At 41.4% G+C, this 19,826-nt stretch overlaps 1 protein-coding gene across 1 annotated transcript in view; it reads left to right on the forward strand.

The window, feature by feature from the left end:
- EPG5 (ectopic P-granules 5 autophagy tethering factor) overlaps positions 1-19,826 on the forward strand; it is an 85,381-nt gene that overhangs the window by 56,503 nt on the left and 9,052 nt on the right. Inside the window, exons 29-39 of the mRNA XM_054031997.1 lie at positions 800-956; positions 2,398-2,592; positions 3,678-3,891; positions 4,792-4,946; positions 5,115-5,322; positions 6,172-6,247; positions 7,393-7,496; positions 10,442-10,617; positions 12,891-13,076; positions 17,719-17,928; positions 18,064-18,208. Coding sequence (XP_053887972.1) covers positions 800-956; positions 2,398-2,592; positions 3,678-3,891; positions 4,792-4,946; positions 5,115-5,322; positions 6,172-6,247; positions 7,393-7,496; positions 10,442-10,617; positions 12,891-13,076; positions 17,719-17,928; positions 18,064-18,208 — 1,826 coding nt within the window. The remainder of the gene's footprint in view (positions 1-799; positions 957-2,397; positions 2,593-3,677; positions 3,892-4,791; positions 4,947-5,114; positions 5,323-6,171; positions 6,248-7,392; positions 7,497-10,441; positions 10,618-12,890; positions 13,077-17,718; positions 17,929-18,063; positions 18,209-19,826) is intronic.

The following is a 19,826-nucleotide window of genomic DNA, read 5'->3' on the forward strand; positions in this document are numbered from 1 at the left end:
AATACTCCAGTTGAGACCTAATCAGCGCGGAGTAGAGCGGAAGAATTATTTCTTGTGTCTTGCTTACAACTCTTCTGCTAATACATCCCAGAATGATGTTTGCTTTTTTTGCAACAGCGTTGCACTGTTGACTCATATTTAGCTTGTGGTCTGCTATGACCCCCATATCCCTTTCCGCAGTACTCCTAGGCAGTCATTTCCCATTTTGTATATGTATATTATATTATATATTTGTATTATACTTTTCTCTGCTAGATTGAAGAGCCTATTGTCTAATGTATTCCCCATCTAAGTACTTATAGACTGTGATGAAATCACCTTTACACTTCTCTTTGTTAAGCTAAATAGATTGAGCTCCTTGCATCTATCACTTTAAGGCATATTTTCTAATCCTTTAATCATTCTTGAGGCTCTTCTCTGAACCCTTTTCAATTTACCAACATCCTTCTTGAATTGTGGACACCAGAACTGGATGTGGTATTCCAGCAGTAGCCACAACCGTGTCTAATATAGAGGTACAGTAATATCACCTCTCTATACTTTATGCTGGTTCTTAAAGGCTAACGGGTGAAATGCAGTAAAATCTTTTGAAAATAAAGTGACTTTATCTGATTACAAAGGTCAAGATTTAAGGTGCTACTTTTACGTCTGGGAGCCATTTTTCAAGGCAGAACTACTCTTTAAAAAATCCCACCAAACCAAAAAGTCGTCCTCATAGATAGCAGCCATAGTAATGTGGTTTTTGTTATGGGTGATAATTTGTATGCAGACTAGTAGTTTTATATGCCTTCTTCTGCAGAGCCTTAATAAATATCTACAAGAGGCAGCCGACGTCTAGAATTCAGAAAGTTGGAATTAGCTTGTTCTTTGCAGTAATAGATTTTGTGTGTGATGAAACTCAACGCCATCCACCCACAAGGCAGTTCTTTACCTCCTGCATCGAGATCCTCGGCCAAGTAAGTTTATTTTGTATACGCTCTAATTCTGCATGCTTCACAATTTTTTAATCCCATCTGCCTGCTAATATCTAAGGTCTAAAATAAATCCACAGATGTATGGGAATTCATAGCTAAGTATGCCCCTCATTCTCCTACCACCACATTGTATAATACCTCAGTAGTGTCACACACAAGCAGCATGAAGATTGTTGTTCTGAGATGCCTGTTATAGCTACTGCAGGCTCAATGTGAGAAGAAAACGATTGAGTTTAGTAGTTAAGAAGTCTGGATCTTCAGTTTGCCCTTTGAATCCCAGGTAGCTGCACTGCTTATAAGGGCATTTTAGCATTTTGGTTCATTGATTGACTGTTTTGTTGCTTCCATGGACCTGGCCAATCACTCATACCTTTGTCACCTTCAGATTAAACTATTGCAGTATGCTTGATGTAGAACAGGGATCTCAAACTCAAGCGACCATGAGGACCACATGAGGACTAGTACATTGGCCCAAGAGCTGCATCACTAACACCCCCGCCCTGCTGCCCCAGCCCTGCCCCCTCCACCTGTTCCATAAGGCCCCACCTCTGCCCCGCCTCTTCCCACCCCTTCCCCGCCTCCATTCCAACCCCTTCCCCAAAGTCCCCACCCCAACTCCGCCTCCATTCCAACCCCTTCCCCAAATCCCCGCCTCTGCCCCGCCTCTTCTCTGCCTCCTCCCTGATGTAGAAAACTAGTCAGAAGATACTGCTGGTGCAAAACATAATTCCTATTGCTTGGTAGTGTTAACTATAGGGAGCATGTTACACCAGTGCTCCAGAAAAGCCATTAGTAATTCATGGTGTTTGTTGATTTATTAAACCCCGTATAGTTTGGGTTCTAGGTACCGCTTTCCCTATGCGCCACTGCAGCATTTGAGATCAGCTGAAGAGTTCTTGCTTACTGTCCCTACATTTCGCATGTATAGTGACAGGAGGAAGGGCTCTTGAATCAGGAATTAATTTCCTCTCATTGGCCCATCTGAGCCAGAATTTCTGACTTCTAGGACCGTAGTGTAAGACTTTCCTGGACACTTGGGCTTTTTCTAAAGGCAGTGGTGGAATATATTTATTTTACAAATGGATTTTGGAGGAGGGCGTTTCTGTTACGCTTGTTTATTTGTATTACCGGGAGCCCAGATCATGGACCAGGATCCTACTGGCTAGGTCCTGGAGAAACACGGAATGAAAAAGACGGTCCCAGCCTCAAAGAGCTCAGTTCAGTTTATATTGCGTTTTAAGAGTACTTTTTATGTGCTCCCAGAGACAGACCTGATGGGATGCATTTAAAAAGATACGCATTGGATTATCTGTTTTTGAGAGAGTCTTAATCCAACTGAATTCTCCACCCCCAGAAAAACCTGCTGTAAAGAATGAAACTACATTCTTCAGGAATTGTTTAATGACACTAACTCTCTTTTAAGGTATTTATCAGCGGGACCAAATCTGAATGCAAATTAGTCCTCCAAACCATCCTACAGAATCGAAGACTCTGTAATCTGCTCTCGCCCTACTTCACTCCAATTGCCTCACCTGATGAATTTGTAAATTTGTATGAAAAAGTTATTGGGTTTCTGAGTGATGACAGCAGTGATGTTGTTTTCACGTTGCTGACGAAGGTAACATGCTCTGAATGCTCATAATATAGTGTTATACGGGTTGCATCTCAGGACTGTTTTCCAAAAGAATGTGAATTCAGACTAACAGAGAAATAAATAAAACCTGATTGATTTTTTTTTTTTAAAGCAGCAGTGATGAATTACTCGTTAGGAGTATATTGCTAGTACAGCAAAGCTCTTATTGTGGCTAAGTTGAAGCGGGGCTGGAGGTGAACACTATATAAGGGACTAGAAAGATATCATTTTCCATCATGGGCAGCAGCAGTACACGCTTTCCAGTGCTTCCCTTTCAGCAAACTTTACTTCTGAGCTGGGGTCAAAGGAAGGTTTGGTCTCCTTGGCTCATTCTGTCCTTGGTGCCTCTGAAGAGGCAACCACAAGGGAGCCAATCAATCCCATTGTGACAGCAGCGTTGGGGACAGACACATGTCCACTGGGAACCTGACTGAATGTCCTAACACACTTCACGGAGGCAACCAAGCAACCATTGGGTAATGATTACGTTCAGTCACTATTGACCTAGATTGGATTTGAACAGATAACCTAGAGCAGGGGTCGGCAACCTCTGGCACGCTGCTCGCCAGGGTAAGCACCCTGGCGGGCCGGGACAGTTTATTTACCTGCTGATGCGGCAGGTTCGGCCAATCGCGGCCCCCACTGGCCGCGGTTCGCCGTCCTGGGCCAATGGGGGCGGCGGGAAGCGGCGCTGGCGAGGGATGTGCTGTCCGCAGCTTCCCGCCGCCCCCATTGGCCCGGGATGGCGAACCGCAGCCAGTGGGGGCCGCGATCAGCGGAACCTGCCGCATCAGCAGGTAAATAAACTGGCCCGGCCCGCCAGGGTGCTTACCCTGGCGAGCCGCGTGCCAGAGGATGCCGACCCCTGACCTAGAGGTTAGACAGACGCTGTCCCCATTTTCAAACTTATGAGCCATGCAGCCATCCCCTTCTTTCCTGGCCTATCTTGAAACAAAAATATCCTTTTTCTGTTCCAGCAAGCCCTTTTATTCTTAAAATTCAGCTCTTCAATTAACTCTGTTTTTAACATAGGACTTTCTTGAACAAACACTGCCTCTCCTCTGTTTTAGTTTGACCTCCCACAATGGCTAAACCTTACTAAGCCTCCTTTGTCTGAACGTACCCGGCTTCTGGAGTCCATTCACTTGGCACTCAGCGCCTGTGGCCTTGAACCTGAAGAAGATATCTTGATGCCATTTAATATTTTCTGCAACCACTGGACATATCTCCTTCAGTACCAGTTCCCTGACCATTACAGTGACTTTCTAAGACTGCTCATGCAAAGTGAGTATCTGAGTCAACCAGGGCAAGCCTCCGATTAATTTTAAAATAACTACATTGAACTGTACTAGACTGCTTCAATATTTAAACTCCTAAAATTTGGACTGGGGTATGGAGAGGGATTTCAATACAGTTAAACCACCACGAATACAGTATGATTTCAAAGTTGTCACAGTTTAGTAAATACAGATTTGGGTGTATATTTTCTGCTAATTGTATGTTAGCTGTACTAAAAAGCTACATTTTTCTTCATATCGAGATCCACAGATCTGGGGTGATAGATTTTCAGCCTGCATTGCTGCAGGGAGGCAGAGCACAGCTTTCTCTCACTGGCAAAGCTGGAATGTCTCATATCATTTTGCCATCAGTCATGTTACAACATATTTTTGAGACACTTTTGACTAGCCTTGGCAGTTAAAACATTGGTATTCTGGAACCCTGGGTTTGATTCTCAGCTCTGCCACACATGTCCAGTGTGACTGGGGGAATTCCTTGATCTCGCTATTTCTCAATTCCCCCATCTGTAAAATGGGGTGACAATACTTCTTTTCTTTCACCTGTTGTCTTGTTTGTTAGGTCGTAAACTCTTGGAGGCATTATCTGTCTCATGCTGTGTCTGTATAGTGCCCCTACTGCAGCGGGGCGTGGAACTTAGTTGAGGCCCTGTAAGCTGTAATAAAAATAACACTAAATCTGAACATTAAAATATCCACATCTGGGGAATAGCTTTAATATCCTAAGATTCAAGCCACCATCTCTCATAGTTTTGTCATCGGCTCTACATGTCCATCTAATGGCAGGCTCCTATGGCCAATATTAGGAAAGAGGAATTCAAGTTATCATTATGATTTTAATGTACTTTACCTAAATAAAAAACACAACCCCCATTCTTTTTGTCCTAAGGTTCTTCAGAGCAACTCCTTAGCCCTGACTGTTGGAAGGCATTGCTTAAAACTTTGGGTTGCTGTACCTCAGAAACTGAACAAAGGAGCAAGGATGACTCCACTAAAAGTCCAATACTGCGAAACTCTGCAAAAATCCTTCTGTCTGCAGAACAGGTGGGAAGCTTTCTAGCTGATCTCTGAAGTTTACTGTAATTCTCAGCTGAAATCGGTATCCACCATTGAACAGCCACATAGCTCTGTAGCACTCCTCTCCCCTCTTCCCCCCCTTCCCCCCGAATTTGTATCCTCCTTGGTTGATTCAGAGCTCTCCACTCTCTGCAGGTCACGGAGACAATAGAATGGCTTTGCAAATCTTTCTGCAAGCTACGGTTAGCTTCATTGGATTTCAGGAGCTTTGGCCTGTTTTCCAAGTGGAGTCCCTACATGACTGAAGTGAAGACATTGCTGGAGTACCTCGTGAAACGGCTTATTGATTCTGAGGTGGTCAGTTTAGCACAGGAACCAGTTGGCAGCAGCAGAATTCTAGCAGGTAATATGCATAAAAGCAAATTATTTAAAGAGAGAAGTTGAATATCCACAGTCTAGTGGGTTAAGATCTTCTATTGAAGACCTTTGCGCTTGCAAATACAGTAGGGGGGCCCAACCTTATAAAGATCTCAGCTGTTGCTTATGAGCTGTGAAATCATTTAGCTTAACTCCTAAGGAGTTTAGGATCTCCCCAGAGCTGAGGTTCCCTATGAGCCCAGTTAGCAGGAGCTGCAGTCAGTGAACCCAGGGAACATAATCAACCCGCACTTATCCAGAGTTCAGGAAATTCAGGTTGATCTGTATTTGGCATTTAAAAAAAAAACGGGCAGGATATTGCGGGAACACTTTGTCTTTAGTACTTCAACTTGCAGGCGTGCTGTATAACTTCTCCCCTCTATGGTGATGGGAGGAATCTAGATTTACTGCTGAGAGTTGTGTGTCCTGGTGCCAGATTCTCTTCAGATGCATATGTGCTGCTTCCACTGTTTTCAGAGAAAGAAGTGTGGCATTGTGATTTGAACACAGGAGTGGGAACTAAACTCAGTTCTGACACAGACCCTTTTTGCCTTTAGCAAGTCCCTTCACTCCGGTGATTCAGTTTATAAAAATCGTGTTAATATTTACCTGATAGGGGTTGTGAGATTTAATGAGGTAATGTTTGTGAAGCTATTGGGAAATAAAGTATTAATTTATTTCCAGTCTTCATTTGCCCATGTTTTAGTCTGGTTTACACCTCTTTTGAAGGAAGAGGTTAGGAACTTTTATCCAGGTTTGGTGGCTGTGTGTAATTTGATTGCTACAAGTTATACTTGAGTAACAAAGCCGTGTTGTTGTTTTTTTTTTTTTTTAGTGGTGCAGTCCTTGCATTCAACCATCACTGAGCTCTTTAAACCATGGATTCTGGTTTTAAATAAAGATGATGCCAGGTAAACACTAATGCAATTTAATTTTTCATAGTTACATGAACTGTTGCTATTAAACAAAAGGGTATTTTTTTAAAGTAATGGTTTAATTATAATCCCCTGTTTAACCAGCATACCGGTCTATAATTTAAAGTCATGTCATTGATCAATTGTGGAACTAATCAATGAACTCATTAGAACACTGTTTTTTATCTTAATTTTTTTAAGGAATTGCACTTCACTAAGAAAATTACTTGGTCAGAGTCCTCTCACTCATTCCAGTCAGTGTTGTGTTTGACTTGAGTTTCAGATAAAACCTGAAAAGGCACCTAGCTTATCAGAAGTGTGTGTTTAAAAAAAAAAAAACACACAGTAAGTGAGTTACCTTAATCCCTGTCCTACACTTGCTTCATTCAATCTTGGACCAATGGAGAAGTAGTACTGCCAGGCTGAGGCACCAGGGTCAGTACTGGGAGCTAATAACTTGCTACTATCAGGACAAAAAATATCTTGCCGTAGCAGGACAGTCCTTTCTGGACCTTGTACACTTCACCCAACGCTGGTGTGGAACCATAGACGATAAAAAGAAAAATATGGATGCTGGCAATTAGTACTGGACACAGATTAAAAATGTGGCTTCCAGATTCCTGTCTTCAGCTTCCATGATACTGATGTCTTCCATGTTACTTTTCAGCATGAGTCTGCCCTAGCATTATACCTGCTGTGGGACGTGTGTTTTCAAATACATCTGAGTTTTCACTTGGGGAAACAGTTCTCATGTTAGCAAATTAGGTGCGGTTTCCCTTTAAACCCCCAATCTTCTTTAGCTTGGAATGTATCTCCTGCATATAATTGAAAAGTTGACTATTGCTGGCGTATTCTGTAGCTTGGCACTTGTGAAAGAGATCTGGAAATGTTAGCTCAGGTAACTAGATAATACTGTGGACCTCAAGGGTCGCTTTGCTACAGTCCCATAATGTGTACCTGCTCCAAGCAAGGACAGGTGAATGTAATTGGTTGAGTCTGAATGGAGTGCGCACACCTGTAATATTCCCATCCAGGACAAGGTAGGGTGGCTTGTGCAGATATTTCTGAATTACATAAATATTTATTACCTATAATGGCTTGATAAATGCAGTGACACAACTTCATTGTTTGTGTTTTTGAAGTAAACAGCAATGCTACCCCTGGTTGGAGAGTGACACTCCTGTAGCTTCAAGTATGGTACAGTTGTTCACAGATTGTATATTGGTTTTACACCAAAGCTTTACAGGTGGGTGAAGTCCAGATTTATGCTCTTGTTGTTTCTATCCAGTTGCACTTTCTGCCCTAGCAGCTCAATCAGTGTTTTGGGTGGATGTGTTTGGTGGGTATGAATTTCTAGCCAAGCTTATGTCTGTCTTCCTGTTATAAGCACTGTCCTCTAACTCATTCATGAAATGAAAAGGGTTTTGGTGGCACGGACAGAGAGGAAGGGTAGATTTTTAGAAACGTTAGAGAGAGCAAAGCAAAAAGTTCAGGCAAAGGGCCTGGAGAGGAGAAGAGGAAGAGAGGGAGATTTAAAACCAACCACAAATATTTCTGGTTCCAATGGCAGATGCAGTTTGAAGACCTTCCTGTCTTGGTCCTGAATCATTAGGAGATATTCTCAAACAGATACTTGTGCATTCTTGAACCCCCCAGAAGAGGGCACTCGAGGTGTTGCAGTGCCCAGATCTGTTTTCTGAAATGTTCATTACTCATCTGAGAATTGGGAGGGTTCAGCATTAGTGGGGTGGTTCATAGGCATATGTCATAAAGGTGGTAAAGCAGGAGGATTAACAGGGTAGTGATCTGGGTGTTGTCATTAGTTGAGGGCTGGGAGTGAGAAGGGCTTTGGGCAATGTTTGAGCAATTAATCTTTCATGTTCTAGGATTCCTGGAAAGCCATTGGGGGTGAGAGAGGTCTTGGGCGTGGGCCCTGGCCACTGGGCACATGCATCCGAGTGCTGCTGTGCCTGAATTGTAATGCCGTGGTATTTTACAAGGCTATCTCCATTACACAGCCACAGAAGAGATGGCAACAGCTCTAGGCAAAATAAGGGTTTTGTTTATTTCAAAACTTCGTGTGTAACTACTGCTGATGGAGGGTGCCTGACTGACTGTCCTGAATACTCACCTCCTCCACTTGTCAACCGCGCACATGTACTGCTACTGCCCAGACTGTAACCTTCCTGTCATTAGCCTGCTAATGTGTCTCAACCCTTAACCGGGAGGGACAACCTAATCTCCAGGCTCATCCATTCTTAGATGTGGCTGTTGCGATTGCAAACAATGTTGCCATTTGTCATGGTGGTTTTTATATACATGGAAATGCTTGTCCACCAGCAATGGAACTGTCACCGCTAATTCATATTATATAGGCCACTAAACAGGCACCACACGGTAATAACTTGGGGTGGCTGAGCTGAATTCAGACTGGTGACAGTAGAAATGAAAGAAAAATATGTTGTGATGCCTTTGACAGTTTCCAAATTCTTTAAAAAGAACAGGAGTACTTGTGGCACCTTAGAGACTGACACATTTATTTGAGCATAAGCTTTCGTGGGCTACAGCCCACTTCATCAGATGCATAGAATGGAACATATAGTAAGAAGAGATATATACATACAGAGAACATGAACAGGTGGAAGTAGCCAGACCAACTTTTAGAGGCTAATTAATTAAGATGAGCTATTATCTGTAGGAGGGGTGGAAAAAACTTATAGCGGTAATCAATATGGCTCATTTTTGACAGTTCACAAGAAGGTGTGAGGATACTTAACATGGGGAAATAGATTCGATATGTCATATTGAATCTATTTCCCCATGTTAAGTATCCTCACACCTTCTTGTCAACTGTCTAAAATGGGCCATCTTGATTATCACTATAAAAGTTTTTTTTTTTTTTTCTTCTGCTGATAATTGCTCATCTTAATCAATTAGCCTCTTACAGTTGGTATGGCTACTTCCACCTTTTCATGTTCTCTGTATGTATGTATAACTTCTTACTATAAGTTCACTTCTATGCATCTGATGAAGTGGGCTGTAGCCCACGAAAGTTTATGCTCAAATAAATGCGTTAGTCTCTAAGGTGCCAAAAGTACTCCTGTTCTTTTTGCGGATACAGATTAACACGGCTACCACTCTGAAGCCTGTCAAATTCTTTAACAGTTTTGAAAGGATGCACAAAACCAGTTCACTACTTACAGAAAGAAGTGGATTATAAACAGGGATCCTAGTTTTCCATGATAAAAATTTTTATGTTTTCCGATAAGAAAAACATAAAAATCTGTGTTTTTCTGCGATTAAAATGAATGCTGAACTTTAGTTTCCCTACCCACAATATATATAGGAATCAGTTGAACACAATGTTTTATTGATCTATTTACAGTTGTAAAATGTTGGCATGATCCACTCACGGTGCATTGTTTCTTTACTGTTGTGGATGGCCCTGCTGTTTCAGCCTCTTGTTTTTGTTTTTAATTCAGTTTAGCACTTTCCATGTGTTCTACAACTGTCTGCCTTCGAATGTAATCTACAGCCTGGCTGCATGCAGTGCAGAACAACACATTACCATCAACGTGAAATTCCTCCTTGCCAAACTCAGTAACGTGGTCTTTAGGGGTGATTTTTCTAAAGTTTTGGGCATTTTTTCAAAATTTTAATTACTCACATCTGGAGGCTGAAGTGAATTTGAGATGCATTAAAACACAAGCCCCCACATGCCATTGAGTAACCGCTATACACCTGGAGTATGTTTAGCTATGTAAACGTAAAGCGCATTCAAAAATCAACCACAAGAAGGGGAGGTTGTGCGCATTGAATAAGTGACACTGGTACTTTCAGTAAAATTTAGTTAATTGTTAATATGGTTTTATTTGTTCACAAAATGTAAAAACTAAAGAGTCTCTTTAAAAATGCAAATTCCACGTTTTTCCGTGGCAAACTGATTTCTAGGATCCCTGATTTCAACTCTTATTGTCCAATTAACTTTTTCAGAGTGAGCGATATTCAGTAGAAGAAGCGCTTGAGTTATAGATTGAAACAAACAAAGCTTAGAAAATGTCCTTGTTCTTTGAATGTTCTGTCCATGGAAGAACTTGTAGTGAGTGTTTCCCCCCTTTATAGTCAGATTTGTCCGTGTTTGGCTTGGTTTCCCTGGAGTTGTTTTAAATGGGCTGTTTCCTTTTAATCTAGATAAGTTGTTGCCAGGCCACCGTGGGGCTCTCTGGTTACATCTGATGCATTATTGTGACTCGTGCACAGCCCCCAAAATGCCAGAATTCATTCTCTATACTTTCCATGCTGAATTCAGCAGACTTCCATGGAGAGAGATGCACCCAGATCAGATGCTCATGGAAGAATTCTTTAAAGTAAGCACTTAATGCGTATTGAAATAAGACCATTTATACTTTAGTTAATTCCGTCTTTGAAATTAAATGGATGTCTGTTTCAGTTTATTTAGCCAAAGAGTACATCAATTAGATTTATTGTAGAATCTGAGGGTTGCTATTACAATATATTATTTATAATTATTAGTACTATAATAATTTATCAGTACGATACTACTACTGTGGGATTCAGTTACATTGATGTATGGCCCTCAGTGGTACTATCTGAGCTTATGGTATCTGAGTGGATGTTTTCAGACTGTGATGCTCAATGTGCAGCTGCAGTCAAAAAAGCAAACAGATTGTTGGGAATCATTAAGAAAGGGATAGGTAATAAGACAGAGAAAATATCATATTTCCTCTATATAAATCCATGATGCGCCCACATCTTGAATATTGCATGCAGATGTGGTTGCCCATCTCAAAAGAGATTATTGGAATGGGAAAAGGTTCAGAAAAGGGCAACAAAAATGATTAGTGATATGGAACAGCTGCCATATGAGGAGAGATTAATAAGAGTGGGACTTTTCAGCTTGGAAAAGAGGAGACTAAGGGGGATATGATAGAGGTCTATAAAATCATGACTGATGTGGAGAAGGGAAATAAGGAAGTGTTATTTATTCCTTCTCATAACACAAGAACTAGGTATCACCAAATGAAATGAATAGGCAGCAGGTTTAAAACAAACAAATATTTTTTCACACAATGCACAGTCAACCTGTGGAATTTCTTGCCAGAGGATGTTGTGAAGGCCAAGACTATAACAGGGTTCAAAAAAGAACTATATAAGTTCATGGAGGATAGGTCCATCAATGGCTATTAGCCAGGATGGGCAGGAATGGTGTCCCTAGCTTCTGTTTGCTGGAAGCTGGAAATGGCGACAGGGGATGGATTACCTGTTCTGTTCATTCCCCCTGGAGCACCTGGCATTGGCCACTGTTGGAATACAGGATACTGGGCTAGATGGACCTTTGATCTGAACCAGTATGGCCTTTCTTATGTTCTTATCCTCAACCTCCTTGTGAGGTAGGGCAGTGCGATTATCCCCATTTTACAGATGAGAAACTGGAAAATGTAGTGACTTGCACAAGATGACACAGGATGTGCGTGGTGGATCAGCAATTGAGCCCAGTTCTCCCATGGCCCAGGCTTGTGCTCCAACCACTGAATCACTTCCTTTCCTTTAATATAGGCACTACAACAATGCAAATAAATAATAAGTCCTACTCATGAACCAGGGTCTCATCGTGCTAGGTATTGTACAAACACAGAACAAAAACATGGTCACTGTCCCAAAAAGCTTACATTCTACCTATAAGACCCGAGACAATGGGAAGATACAACAGAAAAATACGGAGCACGTGGGCAGCTGGGCAGCATGATGGGCAGTGGCCACACCATACCAGCTGCCTAGCCATTGTCACCATGCAGTGAGGTATTAAAGTTTCTAAGAATGATTTTGTCAGCTTGGCTTTAGGCTTGCAGGCATTTGCGTCGAGGACAGCTTATAAATGAATTTCTAGACAAGTCGGGAACTTGAGAAAGAATATTAATCAAATTAGTGTTCATTTTGGTAATGTACTGAACGTTTCCCCAAAAGTTGACTCTCGAGCACTTTGGGTTTATAATGCATAATTAACATGACTTTGGAAAATAAGTATCAATATATAGACAATGTGTGAAGTATCAATCAGTGGATTATAAACCAATTTTATGCTAACTAAAATGATCACCATACTTCCATTTTCTAGTTGACTGCTTCTGATTTACACCCTAAAATTGTAGTACAGATAGTGGTGGAACTCCAGAATCTTTCTTCCAAGGCCTTTACTGCCTTCCTGTCAGTGTTACATTGTCCCTGCATGTCTAAAATTGATACAGAATTTTTTGATCTTCCCCAAAGAGAGAAAAGCCAGTTGCAATTTTGCAACGGAAAGTCCACAATAGCCTGAATATTGCCTCTGCATTTGAAATAGTCTGAATTTGGTGGCCTTCTGGAAATACTGCAAAAGACATTTCTTTGACTGGGGTTTTGGGAGGGCTGAGGGTTATACTTCCTTGATGATGAAGGGGGGTAGAAGGGAATTCTTGTAGATGACTGGCTGACTTGAGGTCCTGTTGAATGGTTTATTTAAAGCTGCGGAGAGTGAATTGCTTTATTAATGATGCTAGGGTGCCTAAAGCTACGGACAGTGTCTTTTGAGTTATTTAAATCTAAATAAATAAAATAAAGGTGCCTGTCTGTTTTCTCCTAGGTTGAAAGAGGCAGCCCGAAGAGTTGTTTCATTTTCTTGGGTTCTGTTTTATGTGACGTAAACTGGGTCAGCGTCCTGTCTGATGCCTGGAATCCCAAGCCCCGTCCTGAAACGCACAGTATGATTGTCTGCTTGCTCTGTATGGTGGTTCTGTTGGCAAAGGAGGAGCAGCTTATAAGCAAAGAGGTAATTTTGAAAAGGTTCAGAGATGGATCAGATTGCCTGGGGTTTGTCACAAACTTAGACATCTTAGCATTCTAAGCTTTGTTTATGTGCTACGGGGACCTATGCAGATGACACATGGGGAGATGGCAATTGGAAGCCACCATATTAATGGTTGAGGCCAGACAGTGTGTCTGATAGGCTGATAGAGTGGTCCATCAGGTTTACAGAAATATACCTTGCATCCATTAATCTCTGTTAATTTCCATTACCAGGCAAGCAAGTGTACCATGTCTAAACCCTGCCTAAGCTGCAGCACACTGGTAAAAGAAATTCCATGAACTATGTCCAAACCTGGATCCATTGGGTCTGTCTATCTTAGATATGTATGTCACGTTGTCTGGAGTGGCTCTCAACTGTGAGTGCCCACCTCAGGGCAAACTGTCAAAAAAACAGGACAGACTGCCCAATCTGCTGGTGTTTTCTATAATTAGATTTCACCACAACCCACTGACAAATGGGAACTCCTGGATCACTACACTAGTCTTACCCTGAAGTCACAGACTGTCCCTTCAAACTGTCCAGTCTGTCTTGCCACCCAGACAAACTGAACTTTGTGGTAAAAGGTCGCTCAGGCCAAAAATCACACCACATCAGGTTGCTCCCAGTCCCAAAGGACCAGTCACTTAGCCCAGATCAACTGGTACTCTAGATCTTACACCAAAGACAATGCTGGTAGCCAATTTCTATAGTAAACTAAGTACACTTTTATTGAAAGGTTAAAGCAGGTAAAATATAAGTACAGGTGAGTAATTCCAAGCGATGGCAGTGATGTAATAAACTGCCAGTTTCCCCGAAAATCTTTTCAGGGTACCCAGATGATTTTGGGGGATTTCTACTTTTGCATCTGGTACACTTCCCTGTAAGAGTCCAAACAGTCCAGAGATGAAGACGCTTTCCTTAAATCCAGACTTACCGCTTCTTCTCACAGACAACAACTGACAGTGACACTACCCAATGTGGGCTTTTCCTTTGATGTCCAGCAGTGAGGAATGTATTTTGTGTCTATTTGACCTCAGGTCATTACACACACTGACCATGTGCTTTGAAATTAGCCTTTTTACTGATAAAGCTCTTCATTGGCATTTCACACAGCTTTAGTTACAGGTGTATTTGTTATGTAAATGTTTGCCATAACATTATAACTGGACACAAATGGTTGAAAACTATGCAAGTAATGACCCATTCATTTTCATTATGTTTAAACACCAAATACATTCAGACATTTAACAATCGCTTTGATCTATGCTAATACACAAGTCGAATTGACTGGCTCTGACCTGAGCTGGCATCTCGTCTGGTCACAACATATATATGGTTCCCTTTAGCATATCTAAGCATCTCACCATTGTACTGTATTTAGCCTCTCAACATGCAGGGAAGTGCTATTATCCCCATTTTACAGATGGGCAACTGAGGCACAAAGATCATATAGGAAGTGTTTAGTGGAACAGGGACTTGTAGCCAGGTTACCCAAGTCCCAGCGTAGTGCCCTAAACGCTGGACCATCTTTCTCTTTTGAGGTAGCTTTCTAGTGCCCACAGTGGGACATCTTCATGTGAGGAGGCTGATTTACCCTGGTGGATTAATAAAATTATTGCTTCACCCTGATCCCCACGGCCTTTGTAAATAAGAACATTTCACTAGTTAGGGCCTTTCTGTGAGAATAAGGACTGAAAATACCCTTAGCTATGTTGTTTCAGTTTAATTCAGACTAGACTTTTATACTGTGTTGTGTGAATGTGGCATGATGACCTCTCTGTGAATTGAATTTTACAGTTTTTAATGTACACCTCTACTCCGATATAATGCTGTCCTCAGGAGCCAAAAAATCGTATTGCGTTATAGGTGAAACCGCGTTGTATCGAACTTGCTTTGATCCACTGGAGTGCGCCCCCCCCCCCCCCCCCAGAGCACTGCTTTACCACGTTATATCCGAATTCATGTTATATCGGGTCGCGTTATATCGTGGTAGAGGTGTACATGCGTCCAGAGCTTGAGGGAGACGGGAGACATATTCGATGAATCCAGATAGATATATCTGGTTCCAAGCCTTTCTAATGAGGAGTCAGCCCTCTACAAGGAGGCAGGCTGCTGTATTCTCTCAAGCAGGGAATGATTAACTGAAGTGTGCTACTCTTAAATGTAATAAACAGCTGTACTCCAGGGAGGGCTAAGAGATTTGAGTGTGTAGTAATATTTTGTGTATTGCTTAAGTGGAAGTTGTTCTATCGTAGGAAGTGGTTGTAAGAAGCAGTGATCTAGCTGCAACTGAGCCTCCAGTGACTTTTTAGGGGTTGTAAAAAAACCAAATAAACACGTTTGTCCCCACTACTGAGTCTTTATCTCACTCCTCCAGGTGATTCTTCCCCAACAGCCATGAAGGGTAGAGAGGCTACCCTTCTCCCCCATATAAAAATCTGTAGGAGCTCTTTTCATTTTCCCGTATGATATTTAAGTACAAGTAGCTTGAACTGCTGCTGGTCCTAATGCAGCCCACATCTGCATCTATCCCCAGTTGGCCTAGGGCTGTTCAAAACTGGAAAACAGTAAAACTTGGTGCAGGAACCCTGACATAATTGCCAAGGAGCATAAAACAATCCCCATGGAAACATCCGTTATCCTGTTACACCCAAATACACTCTGATTCTGTACTTTTATAACATGATATAAACAAATTGAATCAGTCATCAGCATTCTTTACATTTCTGGAATATTGTTTATCGCCTCAGCCATATAGCTGCTTCTACAAACATTTATTTCATAACATAAAACTCTCCCTTCCCTTCTGAACGTACACATGGAGACGCTATGTAACTATAGCAGCAGGTCAGGGTGATGTAGCATTCCTAAGGCCTGATTCATCTCTATGCCAGCTTGACATTGGCTGTGACTCCTCATTGGGCAGAGATTGCAGCACAATCTGCATATTTTTATAACCAGCTGCCTTTGGCTGAGTTTATTCCACCTGTTAACCACCCCCCCCCCCCGTGTGGATGGAGATATCCTAGTCTCCGACGGCACCTGAGTTCCACTTTATGGTTGCATTTAAATATTTGTCCGATAGAGAGAATAAATGCATTAAACACAAAGAGAAGCATTTAGCAAAAATGGGTTTTAAAGATTCATTACAAAGGTCAAAGATGGAAATCAGTGAAGTTTACATAAAATTAGCTCTGCGTGACTTCATAGGTCCCCAATTCCCCTGTGGTGGCATGGTGAGTCTCCCAAAAATGCTTTTGTTTGCACAGCCTAGCACAATAGGGTGCTGGTCCATGTCAGGGGCTCCTAAATTATTAACAATAATAATCAGCTTCTGTTTCAGTTCCTTTGATGCATTGTGTTTGAAGGAGGTATGACGTAGTTCTCCATCCTAGCCTCTAATCCGCAATCGCCGTTGTATTTTCCAACTTATTCAAATGATTGAGTTCAGTATCTCAGGCGACACACTCCTTTCCACAAGTACTCCTGTTCTTTTTGCGGATACAGACTAACACAGCTGCTACTCTGAAACCTTCCACTCCTTTCAATGACCTTCTAGATATTTTGTCATTTCAAAGATCTTCCTTAAACTTCTAAAAATACACTTGTGTATAATGTGTGAGCCACCCAAAAAGATTTTCCTCCTACCTCCAGCAGGCTTGGTATAAAACACTTTAGAGCAAGGTTCATTAGCATCTTAATTCTTTTCTTCCCTTAGAACGTTCCTGTGACTTCTTCACCTGAATGACAAGTTCTGATTTGAGTCCTTTTTTCCTGAGTGTCCTAAAATGGACACAGCGTGGCTGAATCGTTATATCTTTATTAAAATTATAATTGTAACATTCTTGTCAATCTGATTTCATTTGGGTTATTTCCAGGTCATTAGGGTACTCTATTTTACCGAGTTAACTGCAATTGAGAAACATAGGAATATTCAATCATTCTGTTGTATAAGTAAATTCACAATGAACTAACTTGGTTAAGGTCCAGTGTATTAGGAGAACCTTTGTGGCTGCAGCTTTCTTGTAGTGGAATAGTTTTGGAACTCCTTAGATGTGAGGAGGGAAAGACGTTGAGAGAGAGAGAGAAGAAAAACAAACAAACAAAATATATATATATATATATATATATATATATATATATATTATATATATATTGGAGGTATCCTAGTGTAGTGGGTAAAGCACTGGACCAAATGATGGGACACCTGGGTTCTGTTCCCCCCTCGGCCACTGACCTATATTACCTGACCAGTGTGACCTTATGGAAGTCAGGTCATGTCTCTGTTTCTCCGTTTGCCCTCTTACGCTTTCCTATGTGTTTAGATTGAAGCTCTGTTTATGGCAAGGACCATCATATTGTGCCAACACATTGATCTGCTAATTTTGGTTGGGGCTGTCAGATGCCACTGTAATACCAATAGTACATACAAATGCAATGAGTATTATTTTAGCACAATGAACTATTAAAGCCACACTGCTAGCAGTCAGCTGTTTGGTAGGTTTTTTTATTATACTCTGTGCATCTCTAATCTAAACATTGTGGATTGATCTCTCCATTAGTTTCCAATATTTAGTATTGTGACTGTTCATAAAAAGAGAATTCGTTTTTTTTTAATCTTCAGGAATCGCCACTGATTAACCTCCTTGGACAGACCAGCTCTCTTCCATGGCAACTTGTGCGCATTGAATCTTATAAAAGCATCATCAGCTACTTTAGAAGCCACTATCCTCCTTCCATCATCCTAGCCAAGGATTCAGCAGCTGAACTGATAATGAAACTCTTAAAAGTTTCTGCAGGCTTTGGTGCTTCTTCCGATAGTCATGTGCATCTTGTAAGTATGATTGGCAGTTCTTCTGGACTGTTCTTGATCATCTTCTAGTTGTCTTGTTAAGGTTGTGATGTGTCGTGTGGTCATATGGGCCATGAGAATAGAGCTAAGTGTGCCAACTTTTTTAAATTTTAATAGGACGCAACACTAAAATGCCAAGCATACATTCACCAGGTGGTTCAGTTTCTCAGCACCCTGGAACAAAATGGAAAAATAACCCTTTCGGTATTGGAACAAGAAATGTCAAAGCTCTTAGACGATATTGTCATCTTTAACCCTCCAGGTTGGTTCTAAGGAAATGCCATGTTTTTTACAGTTGTCAAGACATATTATTTGTAGAGTTAGGCTAGTTACAGATACTTTTTTGAACTATTTCATGCATTTAAAATACATGCGATATTTCTGAGATGGGCTTTGGACCTCTGAGGATTTATTGACTATGTATTGAATGTCCCTTGGAAAGTACCTTGGTTTTGAAGAACACATATGCCCTCTCACACAGCTGAAGGGGAGAGAATTCCCTCTCCAACTCATCAGCCAAAAGAAAGAAGGTTCTTGGGTGTAGGTGATTTGGAATGGGTGGTGGAAGAGCCCGCCTTTTAGCAGCACGTTGTCATGTATCAGATTTATCAAACACTTGCTAGTTAGAAGCTGATGGGGGGGAAAAATGATGCAGCTCCCTTAGCAGCATCTAATGACAGCACATTCCCACTTCACAGCAGCTGGGGTGGGGAGGGCTGGACTTCTCACAAGAGCATTGCCCCAGGTCCTTGCTCAGATGGAATTCTCTTTTCTTGTCATCCTTTGGTTCATTAGGTGTCCGGTAAAAAATTTTTTACAGCCAGGTCTAAGTGGCTGTGGCCTTGGGGAAGTCATTTAACTTCTTAGCCTCAGTTTCACCATTTGAACTATGGTGCCAGTAATACTTCCTTGCAGCGGGCTGTGAGGATTAACGAGTTAGATGTTCAGTTTATAAAAATAGTATTAAAATACTTAATTTCCATTTAGTAATGTAAATTGTTGAATTAAATTGTGAAAAGGATTATAAGAACTAAGCATTATAATGACATGTTTAAATTGCTTTAAAGAAAATTGTTATAAGTGGTTGCTATTTAAAGGGTCCCTATGAAATAAAATAGGCACTATGAAAAGAGATTCAGGGTCTGAATATGAAGCAAGGGGTTCAGATGCTTAGACTGGCAAGGTTATCTGGATAATCTAGTATTTTGGGAAATGCTGTGGGACTGCTAAAGTCTCTAGGACTCCTCTGGTCATATTTGAAGTGATCAAACAGCTATAAATTGTTCATTAACTTTATTTTACAACCAAGTTGTGTTGAGTGGGAGCCCAGTAAATGTCCCCTGTCCCACCCCCCCACTTAAATAATAGTAGCACCTAGATGCCCCAGCTGAGATCAGTATCAGAGGGGTAGCTGTGTTAGTCTGAATCTGTAAAAAGCAACAGAGGGTCCTGTGGCACCTTTGAGACTTAACAGAAGTATTGGGAGCATAAGCTTTCGTGGGTAAGAACCTCACTTCTTCAGATACAAGATGCATCTTGCATCTGAAGAAGTGAGGTTCTTACCCACGAAAGCTTATGCTCCCAATACTTCTGTTAGTCTCAAAGGTGCCACAGGACCCTCTGTTGCTTTTTAGCTGAGATCAGGACTCTGTGTGAGGCACTGTACAAATAATCATTATAGTGCCTTGCCTGAAGTGTCTAATTCTCCAAGACAAAGTGGATTCTTAGGAAGGATTATCCCCTCCTTTTTATAGATGTAGAACTGAGGCACATAGTGAATAAGTGACTTTTTCAAGGTCATACAGGAAGTCTATTGCAGTGACAAGAATTGAACCCAGATCTCCGGAGTCCCAGTCCAGTGCCTTAAACACAGGACCATC

This window comes from Malaclemys terrapin, chromosome 6 (genome assembly GCF_027887155.1).
Source record: "Malaclemys terrapin pileata isolate rMalTer1 chromosome 6, rMalTer1.hap1, whole genome shotgun sequence".
NCBI lineage: Eukaryota > Metazoa > Chordata > Testudines > Emydidae > Malaclemys > Malaclemys terrapin.